Source organism: Nylanderia fulva, unplaced genomic scaffold (assembly GCF_048542155.1).
Source record: "Nylanderia fulva isolate GAGA-0341 unplaced genomic scaffold, ASM4854215v1 Scaffold9, whole genome shotgun sequence".
NCBI lineage: Eukaryota > Metazoa > Arthropoda > Insecta > Hymenoptera > Formicidae > Nylanderia > Nylanderia fulva.
In genome coordinates, this window is record NW_028191026.1 from 2,948,944 (window position 1) to 2,972,135 (window position 23,192).

Consider the following 23,192-nt stretch of genomic DNA (forward strand, 5'->3'; position numbering starts at 1 on the left):
AATTCTATTGGGTCAAAGAACTTATTTACTTCTAATAGTGTTATAGATAAATATCGATTATAAAATGCCCAAAATAGTTTGATGAATGGACTTTTGGCCATCAGCAGGCTTGAATTGATAATTAAAACAGATAATTGTGTGATATTTAAAAACTGAATTAATTTTTTCAGACGAAACACGTCTGAACGCATAAAATAACGCCAACAAACTCGTAAATATGATTATTTTTGACATTCTTTGTTGGGTTGAGAGAGAAAGAGAGGGAATGGTTCAGGTTTTCTCTCTCTCGCTTTCCTTCTCTGGAGCTGGAATTTCTGGGGGATCTGGATCTGGGAGTTTTATTGTAAGTTATGATACATAGATGTAGAGAATCTTCGAAACTTCTCCTTTAAAATATTTTTCCTTTATGTTCTTTCGCTTAATTTAAAAAGGTCATATAAGTGTTGAAATAAAATATTAACTAATAACTAACTATTAATAAAGTGTCGTGTAAAAATAAAAGCATGTTTTAACATTTTTAATTTTACAAATTGAGTGATTATATAAATATTAAATTCAGTTTTTCATAAAATAATTATTATTTTTGCAAACAGAAAAAAATTATATATATGTATATATTTTAAGTGGAATATTCTTTGTGTGAATTATAAACTTTTTATAGGTTAGGTTATTAGGTTACTTGTTTGTGTATTAGGATACTTGTTTGTGATTCTAATTTCTCGGATGTATAAAAAAATACCAGCTATTGTTGAAAAATCTACAATCAAAATAGTACAATCAAAAGGTAAGATAAAGTGAAAGACATAATTTTACTCTCAACAATATAAAAAAAAATATATAAAAAATTATATAAAACATAAAAAGAATGCTTGAATTTTCCAAATAGAATTATAAAATATCACAAACATGTCACAACAAGAGGCTTCAGCGAGTACAAAAATGATGAATACTATCAATAATCAAGGTATTATTCATTGACAATTTAGAACAGTATCTCAATGAATAAAAATTTATTTGTATTCTAAATCTATATATATATATATATATATATGTATCTATGTATAATTTAAATCTATTGTATTTAGTTTCAGATAGTACTTCAGATAATATTCCTAGTACAAGCATAGCGATTAAAGTAACAAATATACAGAATCCATATATTATAAGAGCTTATGAAATTAAGCAACATGCAGCAAAACGTGATAAAATTCAAAGAAAATTAATGAGTTTCATGAAAACTGAAGACTATTTAAAACAGAAAGATAATGCTGAAGATCCCAAAATTGGTGATGTAAGTTTTATGTATACTCTATGTGTTATATTTAAATTGTCATTAATTGAACCATTGCTATTTTTTATAATTAATTGCATTATACTTAATGTAGATAAATCAATTGTATTATACTTAATGTAAGAGAAATTATCTTTTCTACTATATTTATTTGCAGATAGTGCTGGTACAGAGTTGTAATTATATAAATGGAGCAGAGTTACCATCATTTATCTGTCGAGGTTTAATAATGTATATTAAGAAGGAAAAGAAGATATATTGTATTCTTTTGGTGGATCATGGTACTAGTATAGAATTAACGAGGGATAAATTTTGTGTTGTGCCACAGAATTTTATTCCTGAAAAATATTTGACAAGAACTATTGGCATGTACAATCTTTTGCCAATTCGCATGAAAAAGAATGATTCAAATAATTTCAATAGTTTCAATGATTTCAATGATTCCGATGATTTCAATGGTTCCAATGGTTCAAAGTCTACAGCAATGTAAGATTTATAATTGTTAATGCTATTTCTTTAATAAAATGTTATTTAAAAATAGCTATTATTTAAAGTGTTGTAGAAGAATGGAGCGAAGAAGCAATTGAATTTGCTAAGGATATGTTATACGCGTCTAAAATGGTATACTTTGATCATTTAATGACGGATGAGACGAATGGACGAGAATATGGAGAATTTTATCTAATTATTGATAATGATGTCGTACGATTAAGTACAGCTTTAATTATTAATTATTATGCAGTTCGTATAGAAGGAGGTATACATTAATATTATTGTAATACATATAATGTTCCTATATTAAAACTTATTCATTAAAATATATTTAATGGATAAATTTTTAATATATGGAAAAGTAATTTTTAATATCAAAGTATAAACTGCACTGTCTCATAGTTTAATTATTATCTAGATTTATTACAACTCATTGAAGGTCATACAAAATCCAAAGAAAATATAAAAGAACACATCATAAATACAAAGTTTTCAAATAGTAAAAAAAATAGAAATAATGCAAAGCAACTTTTTAATGATGCGCACATTAATTATTCTTTTAAGAAATTTTGTCTAAGGTAAGAATATTTTTTGCAAAATTTCTAGTAATTAATATTTCTTATGTCTCATATTTTTTTCTATTGTTAGTGAGAAGGTTTTCATACAGTGCACAACAAATTGTGGGGTTTTAAATGATGTTAGAGATCTTAGTTATCCTAAAGGAATACATGAGGTAATATATAATTATATAATCGAGTAGTTGAGTAGTTAATTGATTAACATATACTAAGATTAACATATACTAACAGAGAATGTAAAATATAAGTTATATCTTTTATAATATATTTTTATTTTAGGGATGGAACAAATGTATCAAATCTTCGAGACCAAGAAAAATTCAGTCTTATATATGGCCAGCTATAAATAATGGTTTCAATGTTGTTGCTATTGGATCATCACAATGTGGTAAAACTAGTGGATGTGTAATGGCTGTTTGTGGTCTAGTAGCTATGCGTCAAAATGTAATTATTGTCTTATTTAATATCAAAATGTAATTAATTAAGAATGTTAGAATTCTTAATAATTGTTTAAGAACAAAATATATATGTGTTAAATTTATATTTCTCAATAACGTCCACACATCTTTGTAATTATATGATATTACATATTTTAGGAAGTGTCACATAGCGCGACTCATCCTCTAGCACTAATTTTATGTACCTCGTCTTCTGAAGTAACTAATGTTCAATCATTGTGCATGTCATTTCTGCAATCTTTTAATAATGTAAAAGCTGTATCAGCGTGTATCGGCAAAAAGGACACATCATTAGCGGTAAATTTCTATACGTTTTCACAGAAAATTATTTATATTAGTATTTCATCAAAGTAAGATGCGTGAAAACTAATCACTTTTCTTGTTTCAGGCATCTATTTATGCAGGCTGTCAAATCTTAGTAGCTACACCATGTAGTCTAGTTCGATTCTTGCGTAAGAATAAAAATTTATTGTCATTTGATAGACTTTCTTATCTAGTTCTTGACAATGCTGATGAACTTTTGGATAAGTCTAAAGACTCGGTAAGATAGAGGCAAAGAGAGATAGAGAGAGAGAAAGGAAATTGAAATATATTATTAACATTATTTGCTTTGAAGAAACTTATAAGACATTTTAATTAGATAGGAGAACTATTCAAGAAATATAAAGTAATCAAAAATCGTGAACCACAAGGTGACAATAGACCGATACTGCAGATAATTATATCGGCAACAGAGTGTACATCTCAAATTAAGACATTTATATCGGCAATGTATAATCCATATATATGCATCACATCATTATCAGAAGCTATTTGTTTTAAATCTGTATGTCCAGATGTGTATATGTGCAGATCAAAAAACAAAAACAATCAAATATCAGGTAAGAAAACTATATATAAGATTGGTATTTATGTGAACGTTTAGCTATATTAATGTTGATTATCTGTAGTATAAAAATAATATTTTTGATATATCTTCTTTAATATACTTTTTTAGTTTTAATGAAGGATAATTATACTACAATGAAAACAATGATAGTATGTATAAATGCCAAAGAAGCCAAAGAGTTAAATAATTTTTTAGAAGGTTTGAACAAAAAAACTCTACTGATTCACGAAGAGATGATATCATCTGATATACAAGGTACAAGAGTGACATTTTAATTAATTATATTCAGAATGTTTTATATTATTCTATTATATTTAAATTTGCAGGTAATTAATTTAATTAATGTAATCAGTACGTTTTTAAAAATCTTGTTTTAATTAAAAATTTACATCTACTTTGTAGCTTTACAAGAAAGTTGGAAAGCATGTATACGTGGCTTGTATCCAATACTGATATGTACTGATGGAGTTTTAGCTGATCTGAATTTTACTAATATTCAGTGGCTAATACATCATTCTGTGATGTTACAATTCAGAACAAAATTCAGTTATAGGTTTTCTGTACTTTTAGATAATTTGATACAACAGGTAATTAAATTTATTAAAAATAAAAAATTTTGGTTCTTAGTTTACTGAACACTCTCTGATGTTATTTAATATTTATATTTAAATATATACGCACAATTATATATATATATATATATATATATATATATATATATATTCTGAAATTAATATATTATTATAAATTTAAGGATGCCAAAAAAAATTGTAAAATTAGTATATTTATCGACGAAAAAAATGATCAACAAATTGGACCTTTAACAGAAATATTGAAACGGATGAATGTTGTGATACCTTCGACATTTTTGGAACAGATTGAGGTAAGTTAAGAGAATGTTAATTGTCAAAATTATCGCCATAGTTTCTTATAAAATATAATTTTAGAAAATCGCAATTACGATTGAAAAGAATAAAAAGAAGTATGCTGTATGTGATAATGTGAAATTGTTAGGCTTCTGCCAAAAGAGAAACTGTGAATTCAGACATTATATAGTACCTGAAATTGATGCGCCAATGACAAGTATACGGATGTAAGTAATTCTCTGTTATCTTATATATCTTGTATCTTCTATATTCAATGTTTTACAAAATCTCACTTTCTCATTTCAGAAATGACCAGGTAATATTGAATTTGATGTATATTCACGATTCAACGCATTTCTCTGCAAGAATACTCGAATACATAGCACATTCAAGTAACCAAATGAAGCAGATAAAATTTTCCGACGCGGAGTTCGCGCAAACTTCATTTAAAATACAAGAATATTATAAAAATGTTGAAAACAGGTATATATTATTCGGAATGCAATTTTTTTAAAATAAATATGTTTATTTTTTTCTATATTCTTTTAGCTTATTTATGATTTTTTGTTCTCTTAATAAACAATTATATAATTACAGGAAAGTGTGTACCTCGACGGACGTAGGAGATATCTGTGTTCTAGAGGAATCCTTAGACGTATTTAAACGAATACAAATTCTACGTATCAGATATGATAAAAACACTTCCGAAGACATAGATTTTGTAGATGTGAGATGCATCGATACCGGTGTTATACACGAATGTGTTAATGTAAGATCATTATTTTATAAAGCCTATATTTAAATTGTGCATTAAGTATTTCTTCAATTGAGTAATAGTTTTCAAAAATTATAGCCTTTTCATATTAATATTAAATATGAGATCTACGCTTTTTTGTTACAAATTTATGGGTTTTTTAAATATTTTAGGTATGCAAATTAATGCATATTCCAGAAGAATTATCAAATCTTCCAACACACGTTGTAGAAATATTTTTAGCTGGTGTAGCACCACAGGATGAAGAATACGAATGGAATTATCATATTAATGAAACGGTTCATAAATGGCTCGCAGAGAAAAACGGTCGTGGATCTTATATTACTGGAAAAGTAAGTTTTTACACGATTTTACGAGTGAAAAATATACAATGGGAAGAAGAAAATACATTAATCAATTATTCACAGGTTTGTCTACATCTCGGAAATACAATATGGTTAGACGATATTCAAATTAGAACAAAGTTGCTCAATCACCCTGACATGATAGGATATTCTTTAAAAAAGGAACTCGTTAAAAATTTTGCAATTTTGAATGACAATCATATACCAGATCTGCTTAAACTTTGCAAGATTAGTGGTTTGAGAGAAATCAATGGACATTACATAAATGCAATGTGTGAATAAAATATTAACTTTTTTTTATTAACATTTGTATTTTTTTACAAAACAATAGCAATGACTTGATTGAGAAAATTAATCATATTTTGATATACATTTGCAAGAAAAAACTGATATGATATAATATTTTCGTCTTCCTCTTTTGTATTTTGTTTAATTATTTTTTAGAACTATCGTGTATTTAATGTGTCATATGAATAAAAAAATTTTAACTGAAGAAGATAAACACAGAAGATTTACTTTAATCTTTACTTATTAAAAATCAGCGTTGGAACATATAAAGTAAAAATAGCTAATTCTAATTTAAATAATACTTAATAATACGTAAATATGTTATATTATCAACACAAAATCTTCACAAATCGCACTTTATTCGATACATGTATTTGTATCAATAACAGAGCGATTAAATTCGCCTTTCCTTGTTTAAAATCTCCATATATTTCTGCTTTAATAACAATGTATATGTTACAAAAAATAATTAATATTAAAAGAATAAATTTATTAGATTTCAATTTTTACAAACTAATATTTTTAAAATTTATGTACTTTATTCTTTATATATTCATTTAAATCTTTTTGAGAATATGTTAGTAAAGAGATCTTCGGCGACAGGCCAGCTTCTTTTAGCATTTCAATCCGTTTGCGTATAGTTTCCGTATTAAAATAAAAAATTCGCGGATAACGTACTATTTCGTCGCCCATTATGCCATTCTGTTGCATCAAATTAATCAATTGATTTATTTTTCGTACGTTTACTCGTAAGATGGACGGCCACTTTGTAATGGCTTTTTCAAGAAGTTTTTGATCGACATTTAATCTATTGATTAAATATTCTTTAACGTCTGGATGCTCTTGCAATATTTCTCGTTGTAGAAGTATTTTTTCTATATGCCTATATAAACAGAAATTGAAAATACAGCCAATATTTTATAATTCATCCCTCATACGAGAATAATAATTGTCTGTTTATCATCGTTCTGATATAAAGAATAACAATGTATTTATTAATGCTTTAATCTATAGACATGGTATATTAATCAGAAATAATTATATAAATATATAAAGTATTAGGCTTTCTATTATGATTTTTATGTCACTGTTACATACCGTTCAAAGGATTGCTCGGCTACTACCAGCACAGCAAGTCTCGGATTGAGACGTTCCTTTTTCATAATTTTAATTCGGTTCTCTACAGTTTCTACGTTGAAATAAAAGATTCGTATATTTTTTAGTATTTCGTCGCTAGTAATTCCATTTTGGTGTAATATGTTAATTAATCGATTTAATTTCAACAAGTTCACCCGTAAAATACCCGGCGATTTCGCGACCGCCTGATTGAGTTTTTCTTCATCGACCTTTAATTTATTCATCAAATATTCGTTAACGTTCGTATGATGCCTCATTAAACCGCGTTTCAGGGTATTCTTTTGAATGGTTCTGTAAAGAATATTTTATATTGCCCTATTCATTTGACATGTGTAAGAAAGATTTATGTAAATATTTTTTAATTTTATATTTAATCAATATAAATATATGTATATAAGAAAACTATCAAAACAATATGAATAAGGTAAAGATATTTTAATTTTAACAAAGTGATAACAGTGAAACATCATACAGGATTAATTTTAAGAACAAGATAGCAAGAATAAAAGATATTTTATCGAAATAACCCACCTTGCTATAACTCTAAGTGGACATCTTATAGCCCACGTTTTTACCTCTAAATTTCCTGTATCCTTATACAATTCACATCTGTGACGTATATGATTTTCACTGTATCGGAGTACCCATAAATCTTTCAATATATGCTTGTTACTTACATCATACTCTATAAAAATAGAAATTTTTATTTAGAGAGATTATTAAATTTTTAAATAGTTTTATAGATATTGTGCTCCTATTACATAATTCAATTTATATATTTCTCTTACCATGTAATATGTTCAACTTTTTGTCTATGTAGGAAATTGGAATTTTTAATAAGAAAGTATACCGTACTGCTAATTCGCATAATTTTTCTACGTTGCACTGAAAAAAAATATTATCTTAGAGCATGTATAATTTACTAACAGTGCAATTTGCACATCAATATACCCAGTAATTTAATATTTATTACAATTAAATTTGTACCTCTAGTCTATGAGCAAGATGTTCAATCTTGTTGTACGTATAAGGACCCATATCATTTTGCGTATAAAGTACAAAACTTGTCAATTCCTCCTGAGTCAAACGTAGCCACGGTATAAGTTGATCATTGTTCATATTAAGTACTTTGATACAATCGAGCTTATCTTTGAGTTTATTGTTTTCATGTGCCAATAACCAGGCATTTTTTATGATGGTGTTTTTCAGTACACCTGCATCTATGAGATTATAATAATTGTTCAAGATATTCGCCCTGGTTCGCTTTTTAAGTTGAGGATTATCTGTAATAATTTTATTTGTCTCCGTTGACGTTGTATCCAAGATTTCTTTGAGAGTTTGCACAATAATTCGTACAACAGGTTTGTAATTTATCAGGTACGCATCGTAATTTGACACTTCACAGGTATGATCCAATACATCTACATCTTTGTACAGTAGCCTGTTTTGTGAAATAGATCTAACGAGCGTATGTTCCTTGAAATATGATGGCAAAGCAAGCTTCACAAGCTGCAGTTGAGTCTGAGGCTTCAGCAGGAGATTTATAGTTATTCTCTGTACAATTGTTCTGGCCATGCTTCTTTAAGATAAAGAATTTCGTGTAATTCTTAAAAATATCACGTTTCATAAAAAATAAATTTCTATTGAATACTTTGCATTCAATTATTTCTCTATACACAGGAAATATATATGATAAAATCTTTATTTTTCACGATTCTCCTCTATCGTGGTATCAAATATAACCTATAAGTATTTAAAGTGCGATGTATCACGTGTTTAACAACATGACAATCTGATCACATCACATTCTTTTCTGCTCCTTGAATTAAGTTGCAGTAGTAACTTTGTTTTTAATTTGTGCGTATTAAATGATTAAAGTCGATGCTTAAATTTTATTTAAAGTCGAGATGAAAAAAAAATATAATACCGGTTCTATTTTTGTAACTCTCCTCCATCTGGAGAGTTGTCATGTAACAAGTAAGTCAAAATTCATTACCGACAGAAAGTGATATATATATATATATATATTACAATAAATAAATAAGCTGGAAATAAAATAAAAAAAAATTCTTTGTATAATTTTATATAATTCTCTCTTGTACGCAATCCGTAAAATTATACAAGATTATTTTAGTCATAAAATTGTTTTAACAAGTTTTAAAATTATTGTGTTAATAATAATACACAAATTTGATGACGAACCTTATCAGTTCAACGCCAAAAATATAAATAATATTTATATCATTATTTATAATTAATATATCGTAGAATGAAACACTAATAAATACATTATTAATCTTTATATCAGAACATATATATATTAAAATATTTTTCCTATAATCATAGAAGAATCATTTCGTCACCTTTTTCCCTAATTATTTTTATATATCAATTTCTGTTTCGCGAATCATCTTAATTTTTTCGACATAAACGTAAAGGAAAGGGGTTGATAAGGGGTTAGCCGCAAATCTTACGTAAATTATGTTACGTGCTTGTTGGTTTGGTACCGGCTCAGCTGAGCGACTGTAAGGCCGATAAGCCGGTGTCAAACAACGTGTCATGGCCATGTGTGCATGAGCGTTTCAACGCGGCTCCTTTCTCTTCCAGCTGTCAGTCGGAAAACGGCGGTGCCGCGTGCCGCTTCAAAAGTTCCGCGGTGGCAGAAGATATACGTGAATAATGCGAAAAAAAATTTACGGTAAAAGTTCGTTAGTTTGCCAACCAAGTCCTGAGAAATCGATGTAAAAATTTCAGATTGCGACGAATCATAAATAAAAAAAAATAGTATTAAAAAATAATTGATAATGTAAAGTTGTAAAAGACTCGATGTCGTTTTTGAAAATTGATTTAAAATTCAGTCGACGATTTTAAATTGTTAAAATTGACCGGAAGTTTTGCTATATCCTAATGTATGCTATGATGCGAATTTAGGAATCAGTCATAGCAGTGTTATGAAATCACTCTCGCAATTTGTATATAATTACACCGCAGTATAGGAACATGTTGCCTTGCAAAAGTGCTGTTATCCACATGCAGACAATGCTACTACAGTCGTACTATGTGTGTCGACTTGTGTTATTTTACATTAGCTTCTTTGTTCATATATAATTCTTTAAAATTATTCCAAAAATTTTATTTATCATACATTAATAAGAGATGTTAAATTAATCCACAGTAGTAAAGGGTTGAAACATAAATTTTGACATTTTATTAAATAGAAAACTATCCATTAAATTTGAATTTTACACATGTGTTTCACAAATCTTTAAAATATTATTTATCGCATACAACATCCATACATTAATAAGAAAGTTTAAATTAATTTTACCACGTATCTAAATATAGATTTTTCCACTAAACACTGAATTTCATACATATATGTCTTTGAGATAACGAATATAAATTTAATCGAAGACAACGTATCGACAAATGTCAAATAACACAATGTACAGTTTCAAGTTCTTTTCGTGTTGCGAATTTCATTCCGTTATTATTTATTGGAACGTAGACTAGTATAGAGAAAAATCATCCTTTCACTGAGAGAATCGCGAGAGTTGCCACGTGATGCATATTACGAATCAGTTTTACTTCGTGAAAGTTTTTAGCTAACAATAAGTAGATTCCACGGAATTTCGCATAAGAGTGAGAATTACAAGACTTGGAATCTCTTGCATAATGAAGTATGTTCTTTTTACGAATTTTTCAGCAATATTCTTTGTCGAAAATTAAAATATATTTTATCTTTATATCCTTTAAAACATTTTTATTGTACATTTTATTGATTACGATAAATTTTATGAATTTACGTGAAATAAAATTGACGACTTCATCATTTATTTTCCACAATAAAATTCTCCCAGAAATGAAAAATTATATACCAAAAAATAGAGAATTGAAGAATTTATTTTTAATTAGAGAAATTATGTATTACTTTTGCAAATAATGGATATAATTTATGTGTTTACGATTGATAAGATATATACTTTATTGGTAATTGTTAAAGCTGATTCGAAAAAAATGAAACATATGTTATCTAAATGTACGTAAATGCACGATTTCTTTGGAATGCTTAACACATGGCTTATTGTGTGATAATTTGTTATCTTCGTATTTTCAGATATATACATATGTATATGTATGAATATTCTAACGAAATAAAGAAAAATGACATGCATTGCACGTACATGTATATAGAACGAGTTCACTATTTCTTTCGAATATTTTTTATATAAATATATTTTCTATTTTCTTACTCATTTCCTAGGACGATAAGAAAATGTTTGTAACAAGTTTAAAATTATATCCTACAACTCTAAATTCTAAAACAAGATTTATACAAGTTATATATAGCGGAAAATTAGAACGTAATCATCATAAATTACAAATAGTTGTTTAATCAGGAATTTGTGTCATCAGGTTAGAATATGTATCCGGATGTTCCAAGTGCAATTTAATCGTAATGGATGTGTTTGTGTGTCTGGGATTACGTCGAGTTTCCGGCGACGTTGAGACTCTATTAGAATCTCGTTTGACGAGTTGTTCTGTTCGCTTATCACATGCAATATGCGAAGTGATTGTGTGAAGGATAATATATCAAGTCATATCGAGAAATCGTGTAGATACATCTTTTTTAGATATGCTAAATAAGTTTTTCAAATAAATTGATTTTTCCAGTTGTATATCTAATTTATATAAGTAAGTATAAATAAGAGATAAATTTGTTAAATTCGAAATATAATATAAAATTTAGTATAAATTTATATAAATGTTGCATATAAATTAAATGTAATATAAATTTAGTAATATATTAATAATCAATATTATGTGATTTTCTTACGTCATTATCGTTAGCATTTTAATAGCATTGCTATTCCACATAAATCTTGTGTTATATTAATGATAAAAGGAATTACCATATGTTAGCCACAATAAGGAAAATATGTAAGGAAAAAAAATATATATATATAAATAATATTATTATGTATATTCATGAGTATTGATTGATATACATATATATAACCAAAAGTGTGCAAAAATCTTTTCTGCTATTTTTACGTCCTTGTTGGATTTCTCTTTACGTCATTTATCTCGCTATATATATATCGTCTTTCGTCTGTTGACAGTGTTTGGTGAAACTGCTTCCGTAGCAGATGCAAATAACGTCGTCGGGTTTCGAATGCAAACGCACGCGTGTGCTCGAATATTTATCAGTGATTAAACGAGAGTGAAAATTATCGCGGGAAGAATGGCGGTGAGACATTACGCGCATCAGTATACGATGCGATTAACGGACGAGAAAATTACCGATGAAAATGTCAGTGAGAACAGCGAGGACTTGGAGGATTATTACCCATTGATTCGCTATACCATGAAGAATGCCATAGTTAAAGCACGTAGACGAGGAGAAAGAACTGGCTGGGACGAGGTAAGATTATACTTTCTCTCTCGACTTTTCTTTAAACTAAACATTATTACGAATAATAAACCTTTAGCTGGCGAGATGCAAAAGTGCACGCTTTTATAATGAGATACAGCATCATTTTTTCTTTTTTCATTTCTTTCTCTCTACTTCTTCTGTAGGATATAGATTATACCTGATAAGCTATCATGTCATTTCGTAAGATGACATTGCATATATTGTATAAAAAAAAAATTATATTTTTGGACATTTTATAATTATTAAATATTTAATTATTATATATTTAATAATATAAATACTGATATATAATTACATTTTATTAATTATGTAAATATCATTACATAAATATATTTATTTTTAAAATATTTAATTAAATAATTTATTTATATATTAATAATTATTCAATATTGAATAAATATTTAATATTTTCTTCTGTGTATAATTTTATTCTCTTAATATGCAATGTTTACTGATGATAAGCTTTACTTTGAAGAACAAAGATTTTAAATATTTTTGCAATGAAGCATAAACTTGGCAAAACACCGAAGTAAGATCACATTGCAATAATGTCAATGTCGAGATATGTATCGCGAAAATTAGAAATAGAAAATGTTTCATTGAGAATAATTAAATGAAAGAATATAGAATTTGCATTTTACGCATAAAGTTAAAATCAAGTGTTATAGAGATTTACAGAAATTTCAATTACATCAAAATGAAAGATTTTACAATCACTACTAATGCATTGAATCCATTTTATACGGGTTATTGTGTAGTTTATTGTGGTGGTTTGTAGCATTACGAGAGAACAGATGTTGTGAAATCTGCTTAGAAGCTTATATTTGCGTGCGGCTGATTAAAGCCAGGTATTAAAAGATTAAACACGTTCACACATTATTAGGGGATTAAAACATCGCAAGCGATTTCAGATCTCATTAAACGTATCGAATTATGTCGTTTCGGCGGAATCTTTCATCGCGAATTTCATTAAGAAGATAAATGACGTGTATTCAAAAGGTTACGACGCAAAATTTGCCTGTAAATTAGTGTTTTGTATGTATGTGTATGCATATAACATATGCATGATTATCGCATTATTGATGTTATCTCAACTTTGTTTTTCTTACGCAGACAAAGAGTGCAAAAGAAAAACAAGAAATTTCTAGTTTTGCAATAAATGCTGATGTAATTTTCAATATTTCGCATACATATTTCAACATGTATGCACATATTCATTATTTGTTTTTGATCGGTTGCAAGTCTCTGACACAAGAACTCATTTGCGTGCAAATGTTACGCGCGACACTGGGAATCGTTGTAATTTATTTACATAATTGTCGCATAAGTAGCACGTACAGTCATTAAATTGTTACACAGCTGGTAGAAATGAATCGATTAAGATAATAATTGATTGTTGTAATCAGTTGTTCTTTATATTTGTTTTTTTTTATTATAAAAAGTATTAAAATGACTTATTTATAAATCAATAATTTGCGCTTTGATAATTTTGTCTTAATGTGTTTTTTGACATGTTGCTAGTAGTAAGGAAAAACTGTAATGTCATTTTTTTCGATATTTAATGTAAGAGCATTTGGAAAATTGCTTAACAAAATATTCATCAGTAAAAAGTAAAGCATGCCAGATGTTGCGCGTTTTATAAATGAGATGCTTCTGCAAATTTGCATTAAACAAGATTCAAGAGAGAAAAAATGTCGTTACGTCATTCATTTAAAAGACAACAAGTCTAAATATAGTCTTTTTGCGGTATAAACAAAAATATGTTTACAGAAAAACTATATATGTATATAAATTTTATAGAACTTGCTATAATTGTATAGAATACGAAGAACGAATATTAATAAATAAATTAATGAATCTAACAGAAAACCTTAGTTTTTTCATTAATCACTAAATCATCATTACTTGAATCATTTAGGTCACAGCGTTTTAATTCTTCTTAAATTGAACAATCAATAAGTACATATATTATTTTTACATATAATAGACTTCAGTATTTCTTTTCAAAAAGAAATTTCAAAAAATATTTCGAATCCTTTTAGTCAAAATTTAATGCAGGCTTGTGAAAAAATTAATTAACAAATAGAAACACTTATTACATATTTTTAATAAGAAGAAAGATTTAAAATTGTCTTTAATTTCGATACGTTTACCCTATTGTCTTTTTTAATTTTTCGGCCAATATTAATTCGGCTGATTGTATAAAATACACAATAAAAAGATTAAATTTGCATGTTGATCGTCAAATAAAATTGTAACATCGTTCGAACAATCTCTGTCGCCGGAATATATCGAACTGAATAAAAGTCTAATAACTCCAGCCTTTATATATATTCGCTCGTTTAATCACGCGAAATGTACAAAGCGCAAAGAGAGTACAAATTAAAAATACTGTCATGCGATTTATGGTACTGATGACTCTATATTCGATTAATTAATACAGAGTACCTCTACCAGTCAACATTTATATCAAAATTCGCGATACGTGAATGATGTTATGTAATTGCAATTAAACACAGATTGTCAAACTCGTCTTTACGAGACAAGAAAGTTATTTTCCTACATTTTGGTGCATACAATTTCACCGCGAGAATGGCGATATTTGACATTTCAATTTCATTTCTGTATATTCTGTATAGGATTAGCGAAAAAAATAAATCTCGCTTGAAAAAATATTAATTTTTTTTCTCTGAAAATACGAGAATACAAGCAAAAGCAAAACGAGGTACAGTGACTGGACGGACTAAATTGTTTTGCATTTTATGAATTGCAAAACTATAGAGAGATGTGGTCTTTGCAATTTCGCGGTGTTATCATAGACTGTCAGTTATCGAAATCCTTTCTAAAGATAAGAGATGGCGCCACGATAATCATAATAGAGCATTATATTATCACAGATTGTGTTTTACAATTGTTTAATTTTTCCCTTATTATTAGGATACATTTTTTTTGAAATTATAAGTATATTAAAAAAGTATATTTTTTTTAGATTAAGATAAGCGTTTTATATTTTCTCATTAGATTTAAAAAAAAATTATTAGCGTACAAAATATATAATTTCCATTTCTTCATATATATAAATTATGTTTCATATATAATTTGACATGATTGTATATGAACCCTTATAATTTATATATAAATTTATATAATTATGTATGTAAAACTGGACATATTTCCCATATAATTTTACGATTATATGTATAATTACACAATTATTTATATATAAAAAGTGTTTCCCGGGTTATCTAATTTTGCTTTCTAATATCCGTAATTGAAAGAACAATCGGATAATTCGGGGATAATGTTTCGTCGTTTGGAAAGCAAGAGACAGCGTCTCGTCGCGTTATACTTTATATTCAAATGACCCAATTCGTCCGCGCAACATCATTCCGCGTTGAACTGATGCAAAGTTACGCGAACCGCGTTCATCATCCTTACTAAATGAGATTCACGGTAGGTGGAATTCGATATTGGTAGTCTGGAGTGAGCCGGATAACCCAGGCAACCTCGTTAGCTCTAGAAGATCTATGGGGAATATTGGAATATCCGTACAATACGTCAACTAACACCTGCCATGGAAATTGTGCGGGATGAATATTTCTGTCACACATGAAAGAGAGAGAGATTTCTTTCTTTCCTCCAGAGATGCCCTTTATATGTGAATTGATGAAAACGAAATCTCTCTGGTCCCAAACTGTCAAGGGATTCTGATTCTGCAGAATACTTTTCTTCAACAATATTTTTGTGTTCTAATTTCGTTGATTATTAATTAATATAAAATTGTATATTAAATAAGAAAAGGAAGAATATATATATATATATTTTCTTTAATGCATCTCTTAGTTTTATTAGATGTTGTCAGTGCCAAATTCTAAACAAATTTTTAATTTTTTTATTCTTACACTAGGGTAAAATATATATAACTGTTTTCAATCAGTAAACTTGTGAATTAAATTATAAAAGCAATATTATACTGTAAAAAAATTTTGATATTAAGGATTGATTAAAAAAATCTTTCGTTTTATTTGTTTTCGAATAAAAAGTATTATTTATTTTAATTCTTTCGTGTTAGAAACATCAACGCGAATCGAATAAATTTAACTCTTTGATAACAGATTTCCTGTGTACATTAAGTAGTTTAAGACATAAAATTAATAAATGATATTGTGTGTAATGTATTCTCTTCGTTTCTTATAATTCGGGATATTATTTTTGCCTCAGCGGATATTTAACTTTCATTTTACAGTTATAAAACCGATAGCTGAAATTTGTCCATTGTTTTTAGTCGCATCAAGAAACCATCAGTATAATCCCATCCCCATTTCCAACCAATTCTTCGCGAATATCATCACACAAATCCCGCGGATTGTCTCTTTTTTTTTTTTTACCGAACAGATGCTGTGTCACCGAATTTGCAGAAAATCACGCGACACAATACCCGGCATTGAAACTCGGGGATAATCGATAAAAGCACGTATGCAGACATTGTGGCACGTCAATCCGACGTCGGCGTCACATAAACTGCGAGCTTTCCGGCCAAGAGAGAGAAAGAGAGAGAAGAGAGAGAGAGAGAAGAGAGAGAGAGAGAGAGAGAGAGAGAGAGAGAGAGAGAGAGAGAGAGAGAGAGAGAGAGAGAGAGAGAGAGACGCCTAAGGGAACTATAAATCTAACTTCATCGTCGTCGACGTCCCAGTCACGTATCGCAGAGAGTTGCATTCCCGCCCTTCATTCACCCCCTTCACGAACCCTTCCACCCTCTTTCTTTCCCTTTTTTCCCTCGATCGTCACCGTATGCGCACGACTTTTCTTATTCTTTGGACTTGTTGCATTGCGGCGATCGTTGCATCTGCAGTTTATACAATCTGCTTCTTTGCTTCAGCTTCTTGGTCTTTTTTTTTATGTTGCACCCAAGCTCGACATGGAGGAGAATTGCGTTACACTTTATATTGGATGCATCCGAGAGAGATCTACGTGCCAAGATCCTCCGTGTATGGTTTAACAGAGTACTAATGTACCGAAATAAGAATTAAAAAAAAATGAATTATATAACAAAATTTATAACAGAATTTAAAAAAATATAACAGAATTAAAAAAAAATGAATTATATATTATGAAACAAAAATCATTTATATATACATCGCCTGTAAAAATAATTTAATTAAAACGTTTTCAGATTGTTTAATTAAAACATTTTCAGACAAAAATAATTTATCGGCTGTAAAAATAATTTAATTAAAACATTTTCAGATTGCAAAGATTCTTTTTTTTGATTGAGTTACGAAATTTTAAACGACTTGTTATAAATATAAATGAATTTTTGTGTGTAACACACAATTGTAATTAATATTTTTATTTTTGATAGATCTAACATTTGTTCCTAAATGCGTATAATATAATGATAGTACTATAGCATCCCGATCCTATTACACGCGATAAACATAATTTAAACTTTTTAATATGATTTTAGTGTCCAAAACTTCATTATCACTGCTACGTTTCCCTTGGTGGTCGTAACGTTAAGTTACTTTCTGCAATGGAATATTACATGCGCACTCAGCTTCTAGAGATTCTACGCTTTTTCAAATATATTTTTCTCTGTATCAAATATTTATTTATTTCATTAATATTTTCATGTGCGAGTAAATTCCTACCTTTGTGCATTTCGTTGTTTGTTACGATAATGGCATATTCTGAAATAGCGGAGATACTTTTATAACGATGGAACTGGGTCTTTCAAATTTATATCGATAAATTTACGAAAATACCAAATGAATATTTTCTATTTCATATAACATATTTCCATTATTCAAACGAATCTGTTAATTTTTATTGAACAGTTTTAAAACTTTCAAAATAGAGAGGTGACAACTTGTTAAAAAAATTTATTAATCACACGATAAACAGACGCATATTAAGAATTTTTTAAAATAAGTCTCGATTTTTGAAAGATTTTATATTTCTCAACTTTAATCAATAGCGGGACAATTAACATAAAATAATTCCTAGACACATTGTGTCTTTGTTAGTAAAAATATTTATAAGTTATATTTACTTATTTATAATTAGTTATTTAGATAATATTATATATAAAAAATATTTTATTCTTCTACAAAAATATTTAGTATAAAGTGAAAATTCTAGTGCTCTTTTGTACAGCTATTACAGAAATAAATTCTACAAGCCTCGAAACTTTTCAACACCATTTCCATACACAGCGTCAAAATCAAAATTCTAGCAATATAACACCTGTAACACAATATAACCGATTTTACATCAACTTGTTTGCGCACATACTTTTGAACTTTACAAAAAGTAGCTGTTGATTTTATTAAATAATCGAGAAAAAGATGATATTTAAAATGGACAACTGAACGATTATTGATTTCTTTACATATGTACAGAGTGATCTACAATGAGTGTAAAAAATTTCAAGAGCTTATTTTTTATTTTCCATCAGATTTAACATCGTTACTCTAGAGAGAATCTGATTAAATAAATCAATTTATCAATGATTTTCTAAGCAATTTTTATGCACGAGTTAAATTTTGACAAATGATTTACGGTTTGCAAATCATATGATAAGATAATGAAAAAAGAATTAGAAAAATTCTAATATTATATTTTTACGTTAACTTTCATTAATTTTTCCCTTTCATTAATTTTGGACATTTATTACAATACCTAATAATTATTATATTTTGTAACTGATATACTACTGAAAAAGAGTTATTGATTGAATATTCGAATTTAGCGTGACATTATGTCATAATGTTCGGTTGACTTTTTGAAGCAAGTGTTCCTTCCTTTACCCTTTATTCTAAATAGGACCCTCGCGAGGAAAGGCGACGCGTCTTTACGCACGGAATTATTAATATGCACAGTGCCCGGGTAATACGAATTTATGGTGGCGCGCCAATAATGGTGTCGCTGAATTATTGCCCTACGTTGTGGCAAACGGTGTACAACACCGGGACATAGGTAATAGAGGCACGACCCCCGAAGTAACGGAGGCAGAATGTCGGAGGCGATCGTAACCCAACTTTGACGGCCCTATAAACATCCGGAAGCGATTTATCGCAAGCGTTCTTTCACCCCTCGACTTCGTTATTATTAGTATTATTGGCCACCTTGTTTCGGGGGTTGACTTGACAATCTCCGCGCTTTTTATGCGGAATGAAGCGCATGTTCCCAATTTACTTCCGGCGTACAGAGAATCACTCGCCGGAGCGGTTTGCTGATGTTTTGCGGCCTGTAAACAGAGCTTTGCTCTCGGCTCGCACCGCATAAATCGCGGTTATATTTACGTCCCCGTTGCCACGTACGCGATATCTTCTCGGTTTTCGAAGAAAATTGCGAGTCCGAAAAAGCTCTTTTTTTTCATGCCACTTTTTCGGATGTTTTTCAAATGTAGAGAATGTCTAGAGAAGCCGATGAAGCAAATGTCTTGAACTTTATCCACATAAATTTTCAAGATAGATATAAATGGAGATATAAAGTCTCTCTTATTTATAATTACATGATTCTTTTATATTAAGAACAGAGCTTTTTTGTAGGAAATAATTGATCGTATATTTGGGAATTTTGAATTTTAATATTTTATAAAATTTATATTATATTTATAATATTTTATAAAAGGGTAAACCGGGAATGTCGTTTTCGCTTTCTTGTACTTATTTTAAGTTTGATTCTTATATTTGCTTGTCGCAGAATTATTGTATATATTCATAACCATTGCATTTATTTATTTAAGATATAGTAAGGAAAACTTCTTTGCATACAATACGGAGTAATTATTATTCGAGATTAAATAACTTACAGATATTATAAAAATATAGCAAACAATTATTTTCAATCTTCTTAATAATTGAAATGTCTTCAATCAAATCAGTTTGATATTTGTTCAAAGAAAATTCTTCTCGACATAAAAATATTAGAAATATAAAATATAGAAGAATAGAAAGAGAGAAGAATAAGAAAGCAAAGTGTAATATTTTTTCCTTTGCTCTCGGCACATCATGAGATGTTCAAGACTACAAAAGATACTCCGTTTAGTATAAAATCGCCCATAGCAAATTCTTGTATCTCGTAGATAAATGAAAGAACAGAGGCTGTACAACTGTACTTTCAGCTCTTTTGGCAGACTGGTTGTGAATGATTAAATATATATATATGTATTTTCTTTCCATCACGTTCTACATCGGTTATATTTATTTGCAAAAGTCTTATATGATTCTTCTCCACATTTATATATTTATATTTATTGTGCATATATATTTTTTATATTCATTTGCAAAATTTATTTTCCATCTCATTTATTATTCTAACGAGGTGTCTTAAATCTTATAAAAAATTCTGTAAGAATTCCAGATATTTTCGTTTAAGATTGAATTCCAAGTAAAATAAAAATTTGTAGATGCAGTTTTTTAAAAATACATTTTATGAGATTTGAATAAAAAACTGAAATATGGCAAAGCTATATTAGCCATATGTTTCTTGAATATATACTAAATAAGAATAAAGAAAAGGATAAATAAGATAAAAAAAATAAGCCTATGACAATTCTCGGTTTTCCCGATTTTTCCAGAAATAAAATACCCGGTCTAGATATATTGGTTTTAATCGAGAATACAAAAAAAAAAAAATAAAATAAAATAAAATATGCACGCGCGTTTCTCACCCTAACGTTGACATTACGTTATTTTCTTATACATACGCTTCCTCGTTTACTTCGGCGTCATTATGGCGAATCAATGATACGTAACTGCAACATATATGCATATGCAACAACGAGAATTATCGATCGGACAGTTTGTTTCGTACTTGACACCTCGCCAATTCCCACGGCGTGCATACACGGCCCGAGATACTCGCTATTGTTGCCCGCATTCTCTCTCTCTCTCTCTCTCTCTCTCTCTCTCTCTCTCTCTCTCTCCGCGATGTCCTATAATTCTGGGCATAAATTATTCGCAGACTCTCCGAGTTCAGTGTCCATGGCAATGGCGAAGCCAATGTCGGCCGAGGTCATCCGTCGTCGTCATTGGTTCACTCATATACCTGGCCCGGAACCTTTGGAAGTGTTCCAGCCGCGTTGTCATTTTCGCACGAAAATCAAATAATCAATGATAAATGATTTCAGACTCTCGCGTCTTCCCAGAGAGCGTTTTGCTCACAGATTTTTATAACAAACCCCCGCCGAATCGATTTATTTCATCGTACTTACGGCGTTGCAGCACTTCATTTTCCTCGCGTATATCAGAAATATATACATAAATGAGATGGAAAATATATGTAATACCAGTAATGTGTTTGCAATCAAACATTTTGAAATTATTTATTCAGTTTAAATAAATAGAAAATTATAGATTTCAGTTTAATATTAAATATTTATATGTAGGCAAGCAATTTAATGGCATAGTAATAATTTATATGGTATTTGTTGTCAGAAGGCGAAAGAAAAATGTAGATTGTAGCTTTTGAACTTTTGATTTCTTTATATAGGATCTCTCATTTTAACTGTCGCATTGAAATTTCATAAAAAACCAAGGCTTTTGTCGAAAAATGTTTGGTATTTCGATAAGTCTCATTGCAAAAATTAAAATGGATCATCCTGTATATGTTTTCTATTTTTAGAGTTTCAGAATAATTTTAATTCTCGGCAAATACGAATTTTGAACGTGTTAAAAATAGTTGCATAGATGTATAGTTTCGGAAGACAATTCATCTTAAAACTCATATAAGTGCAACAGGTAATCGTTGATCAACAAATCTTGAAGCTATTGTTCGGAAGATAAGTGAGTGAAAATGCAAAGCTCTCTTTTGATACATAACTTTGCTTTCCAAGAGCTCTCCATCAAGAGAAGGAAGTCATGACTTGTACTTATATCTTTAGTTTTTATCCTTATATTGAGTGATCGATTACTCTTCCATGATACTATCGTATAAATTTCGACACGTACTAAGACAAATAAGAAAAAACACCTTAATACGGTTGTTTCATGAAATTCTTCAAAACTGGATGTGAAATACAAAACCTATGAGAAAAAAAACGACAAATTGCATCATTTTTTTCTCATAATTTTTATACGAAAAAATCAACATTGGACTTGATTTCTATTCTTGGCGGAAAAAAATTCTCTTTTAATTAATTGATCAAATTTATGACATTAAATTTACACGACATTTATTTGGTCGTGGAATTATTATTTTAATAAATTTATTGGCGATGTCTAAAAATGTTCTCAGGAAAGAAAAAGCCAAGGAAAAAATATGGCGGATATTTTATCTACTCGATACTGATAGAATTGTCGCTCGGGGAAGAATGTTCGAGATATCTGTGTGAAAAATTTTATATGAAAAATTTCTCCTACGGAAACTGTTCCGTCGTTTATATTCGTTCGTTCTTTGCCGATGATAAAAATAACTTCTTTGGTGTTCGATAAGTGATGGTTAGATGCAACACTTGTTTATAAATAGCACAGCAGAGAATATCTTTTGCAATACATGAATAAATGTATTGCTTAATTTAGATTTGTTTTGAAATTATTCATAGCAACACACATAATCAATATATATATAATTTACAATTGATGTAGGTAATTAATATTTCGATTACGTTATAAAAATTTTATTGATATTTA

General features: G+C 28.8%; 3 protein-coding genes across 5 annotated transcripts in view; 2 read left to right on the forward strand and 1 right to left on the reverse strand.

Moving 5' to 3' along the window:
* The first annotated feature begins 265 nt into the window (after nucleotides 1-265).
* LOC114946481 (Brother of Yb) lies at nucleotides 266-6,189 on the forward strand. Of its 3 annotated transcripts, none has more exons than XM_029322993.2 (20): nucleotides 266-343; nucleotides 662-784; nucleotides 887-964; nucleotides 1,086-1,291; nucleotides 1,449-1,777; nucleotides 1,846-2,048; nucleotides 2,202-2,361; nucleotides 2,432-2,516; nucleotides 2,641-2,805; nucleotides 2,958-3,116; nucleotides 3,208-3,360; nucleotides 3,460-3,700; nucleotides 3,817-3,963; nucleotides 4,111-4,295; nucleotides 4,463-4,591; nucleotides 4,656-4,801; nucleotides 4,881-5,057; nucleotides 5,172-5,343; nucleotides 5,502-5,681; nucleotides 5,757-6,189. In XM_029322993.2, exons 3-20 carry the CDS (start codon nucleotides 907-909, stop codon nucleotides 5,973-5,975), a joined length of 3,114 nt encoding a protein of 1,037 aa, XP_029178826.2. In that variant the 5' UTR covers nucleotides 266-343; nucleotides 662-784; nucleotides 887-906; the 3' UTR covers nucleotides 5,976-6,189. The 3 variants fall into 3 exon arrangements, with proteins under 3 accessions (XP_029178826.2, XP_029178828.2, XP_029178827.2); XM_029322995.2 differs by having other exon boundaries at nucleotides 662-768; nucleotides 885-964; XM_029322994.2 differs by lacking the exon at nucleotides 266-343 and adding an exon at nucleotides 355-431.
* Nucleotides 6,190-6,323: 134 nt separating this feature from the next.
* Nucleotides 6,324-9,078, reverse strand: LOC114946482 (mitochondrial transcription termination factor). The gene is made up of 5 exons (XM_029322998.2): nucleotides 8,106-9,078; nucleotides 7,907-8,003; nucleotides 7,650-7,803; nucleotides 7,080-7,409; nucleotides 6,324-6,864 (listed from the first exon to the last, which is right to left on the reverse strand). The coding sequence occupies exons 1-5, from the start codon at nucleotides 8,691-8,693 to the stop codon at nucleotides 6,504-6,506; spliced, it is 1,530 nt and encodes a 509-aa protein (XP_029178831.2). The 5' UTR covers nucleotides 8,694-9,078; the 3' UTR covers nucleotides 6,324-6,503.
* A 661-nt stretch (nucleotides 9,079-9,739) lies between these two features.
* The window catches only part of LOC114930018 (dipeptidyl peptidase 4 omega), a 373,400-nt gene continuing 359,947 nt past the window's right edge, over nucleotides 9,740-23,192 (forward strand). Inside the window, exons 1-2 of the mRNA XM_085489791.1 lie at nucleotides 9,740-9,816; nucleotides 12,242-12,543. Coding sequence (XP_085345917.1) covers nucleotides 12,364-12,543 — 180 coding nt within the window. The 5' untranslated portion in view covers nucleotides 9,740-9,816; nucleotides 12,242-12,363. The remainder of the gene's footprint in view (nucleotides 9,817-12,241; nucleotides 12,544-23,192) is intronic.

What these genes read in the sequence shown, in the direction of transcription:
- LOC114946481 (XM_029322993.2), top strand. Translation starts at nt 907, where the DNA reads ATGTCACAACAAGAGGCTTCAGCGAGTACAAAAATGATGAATACTATC. An exon ending in AAGATCCCAAAATTGGTGAT is followed by an intron (nt 1,292 to 1,448) that starts GTAAGTTTTATG and finishes ATTTATTTGCAG; the next exon opens with ATAGTGCTGGTACAGAGTTG. An exon ending in GATATCATCTGATATACAAG is followed by an intron (nt 3,964 to 4,110) that starts GTACAAGAGTGA and finishes TCTACTTTGTAG; the next exon opens with CTTTACAAGAAAGTTGGAAA.
- LOC114946482 (XM_029322998.2), bottom strand. Translation starts at nt 8,693, where the DNA reads ATGGCCAGAACAATTGTACAGAGAATAACTATAAATCTCCTGCTGAAG. An exon ending in ATCTTGCTCATAGACTAGAG is followed by an intron (nt 8,004 to 8,105) that starts GTACAAATTTAA and finishes ATTTTTTTTCAG; the next exon opens with TGCAACGTAGAAAAATTATG. An exon ending in CCACTTAGAGTTATAGCAAG is followed by an intron (nt 7,410 to 7,649) that starts GTGGGTTATTTC and finishes TATTCTTTACAG; the next exon opens with AACCATTCAAAAGAATACCC.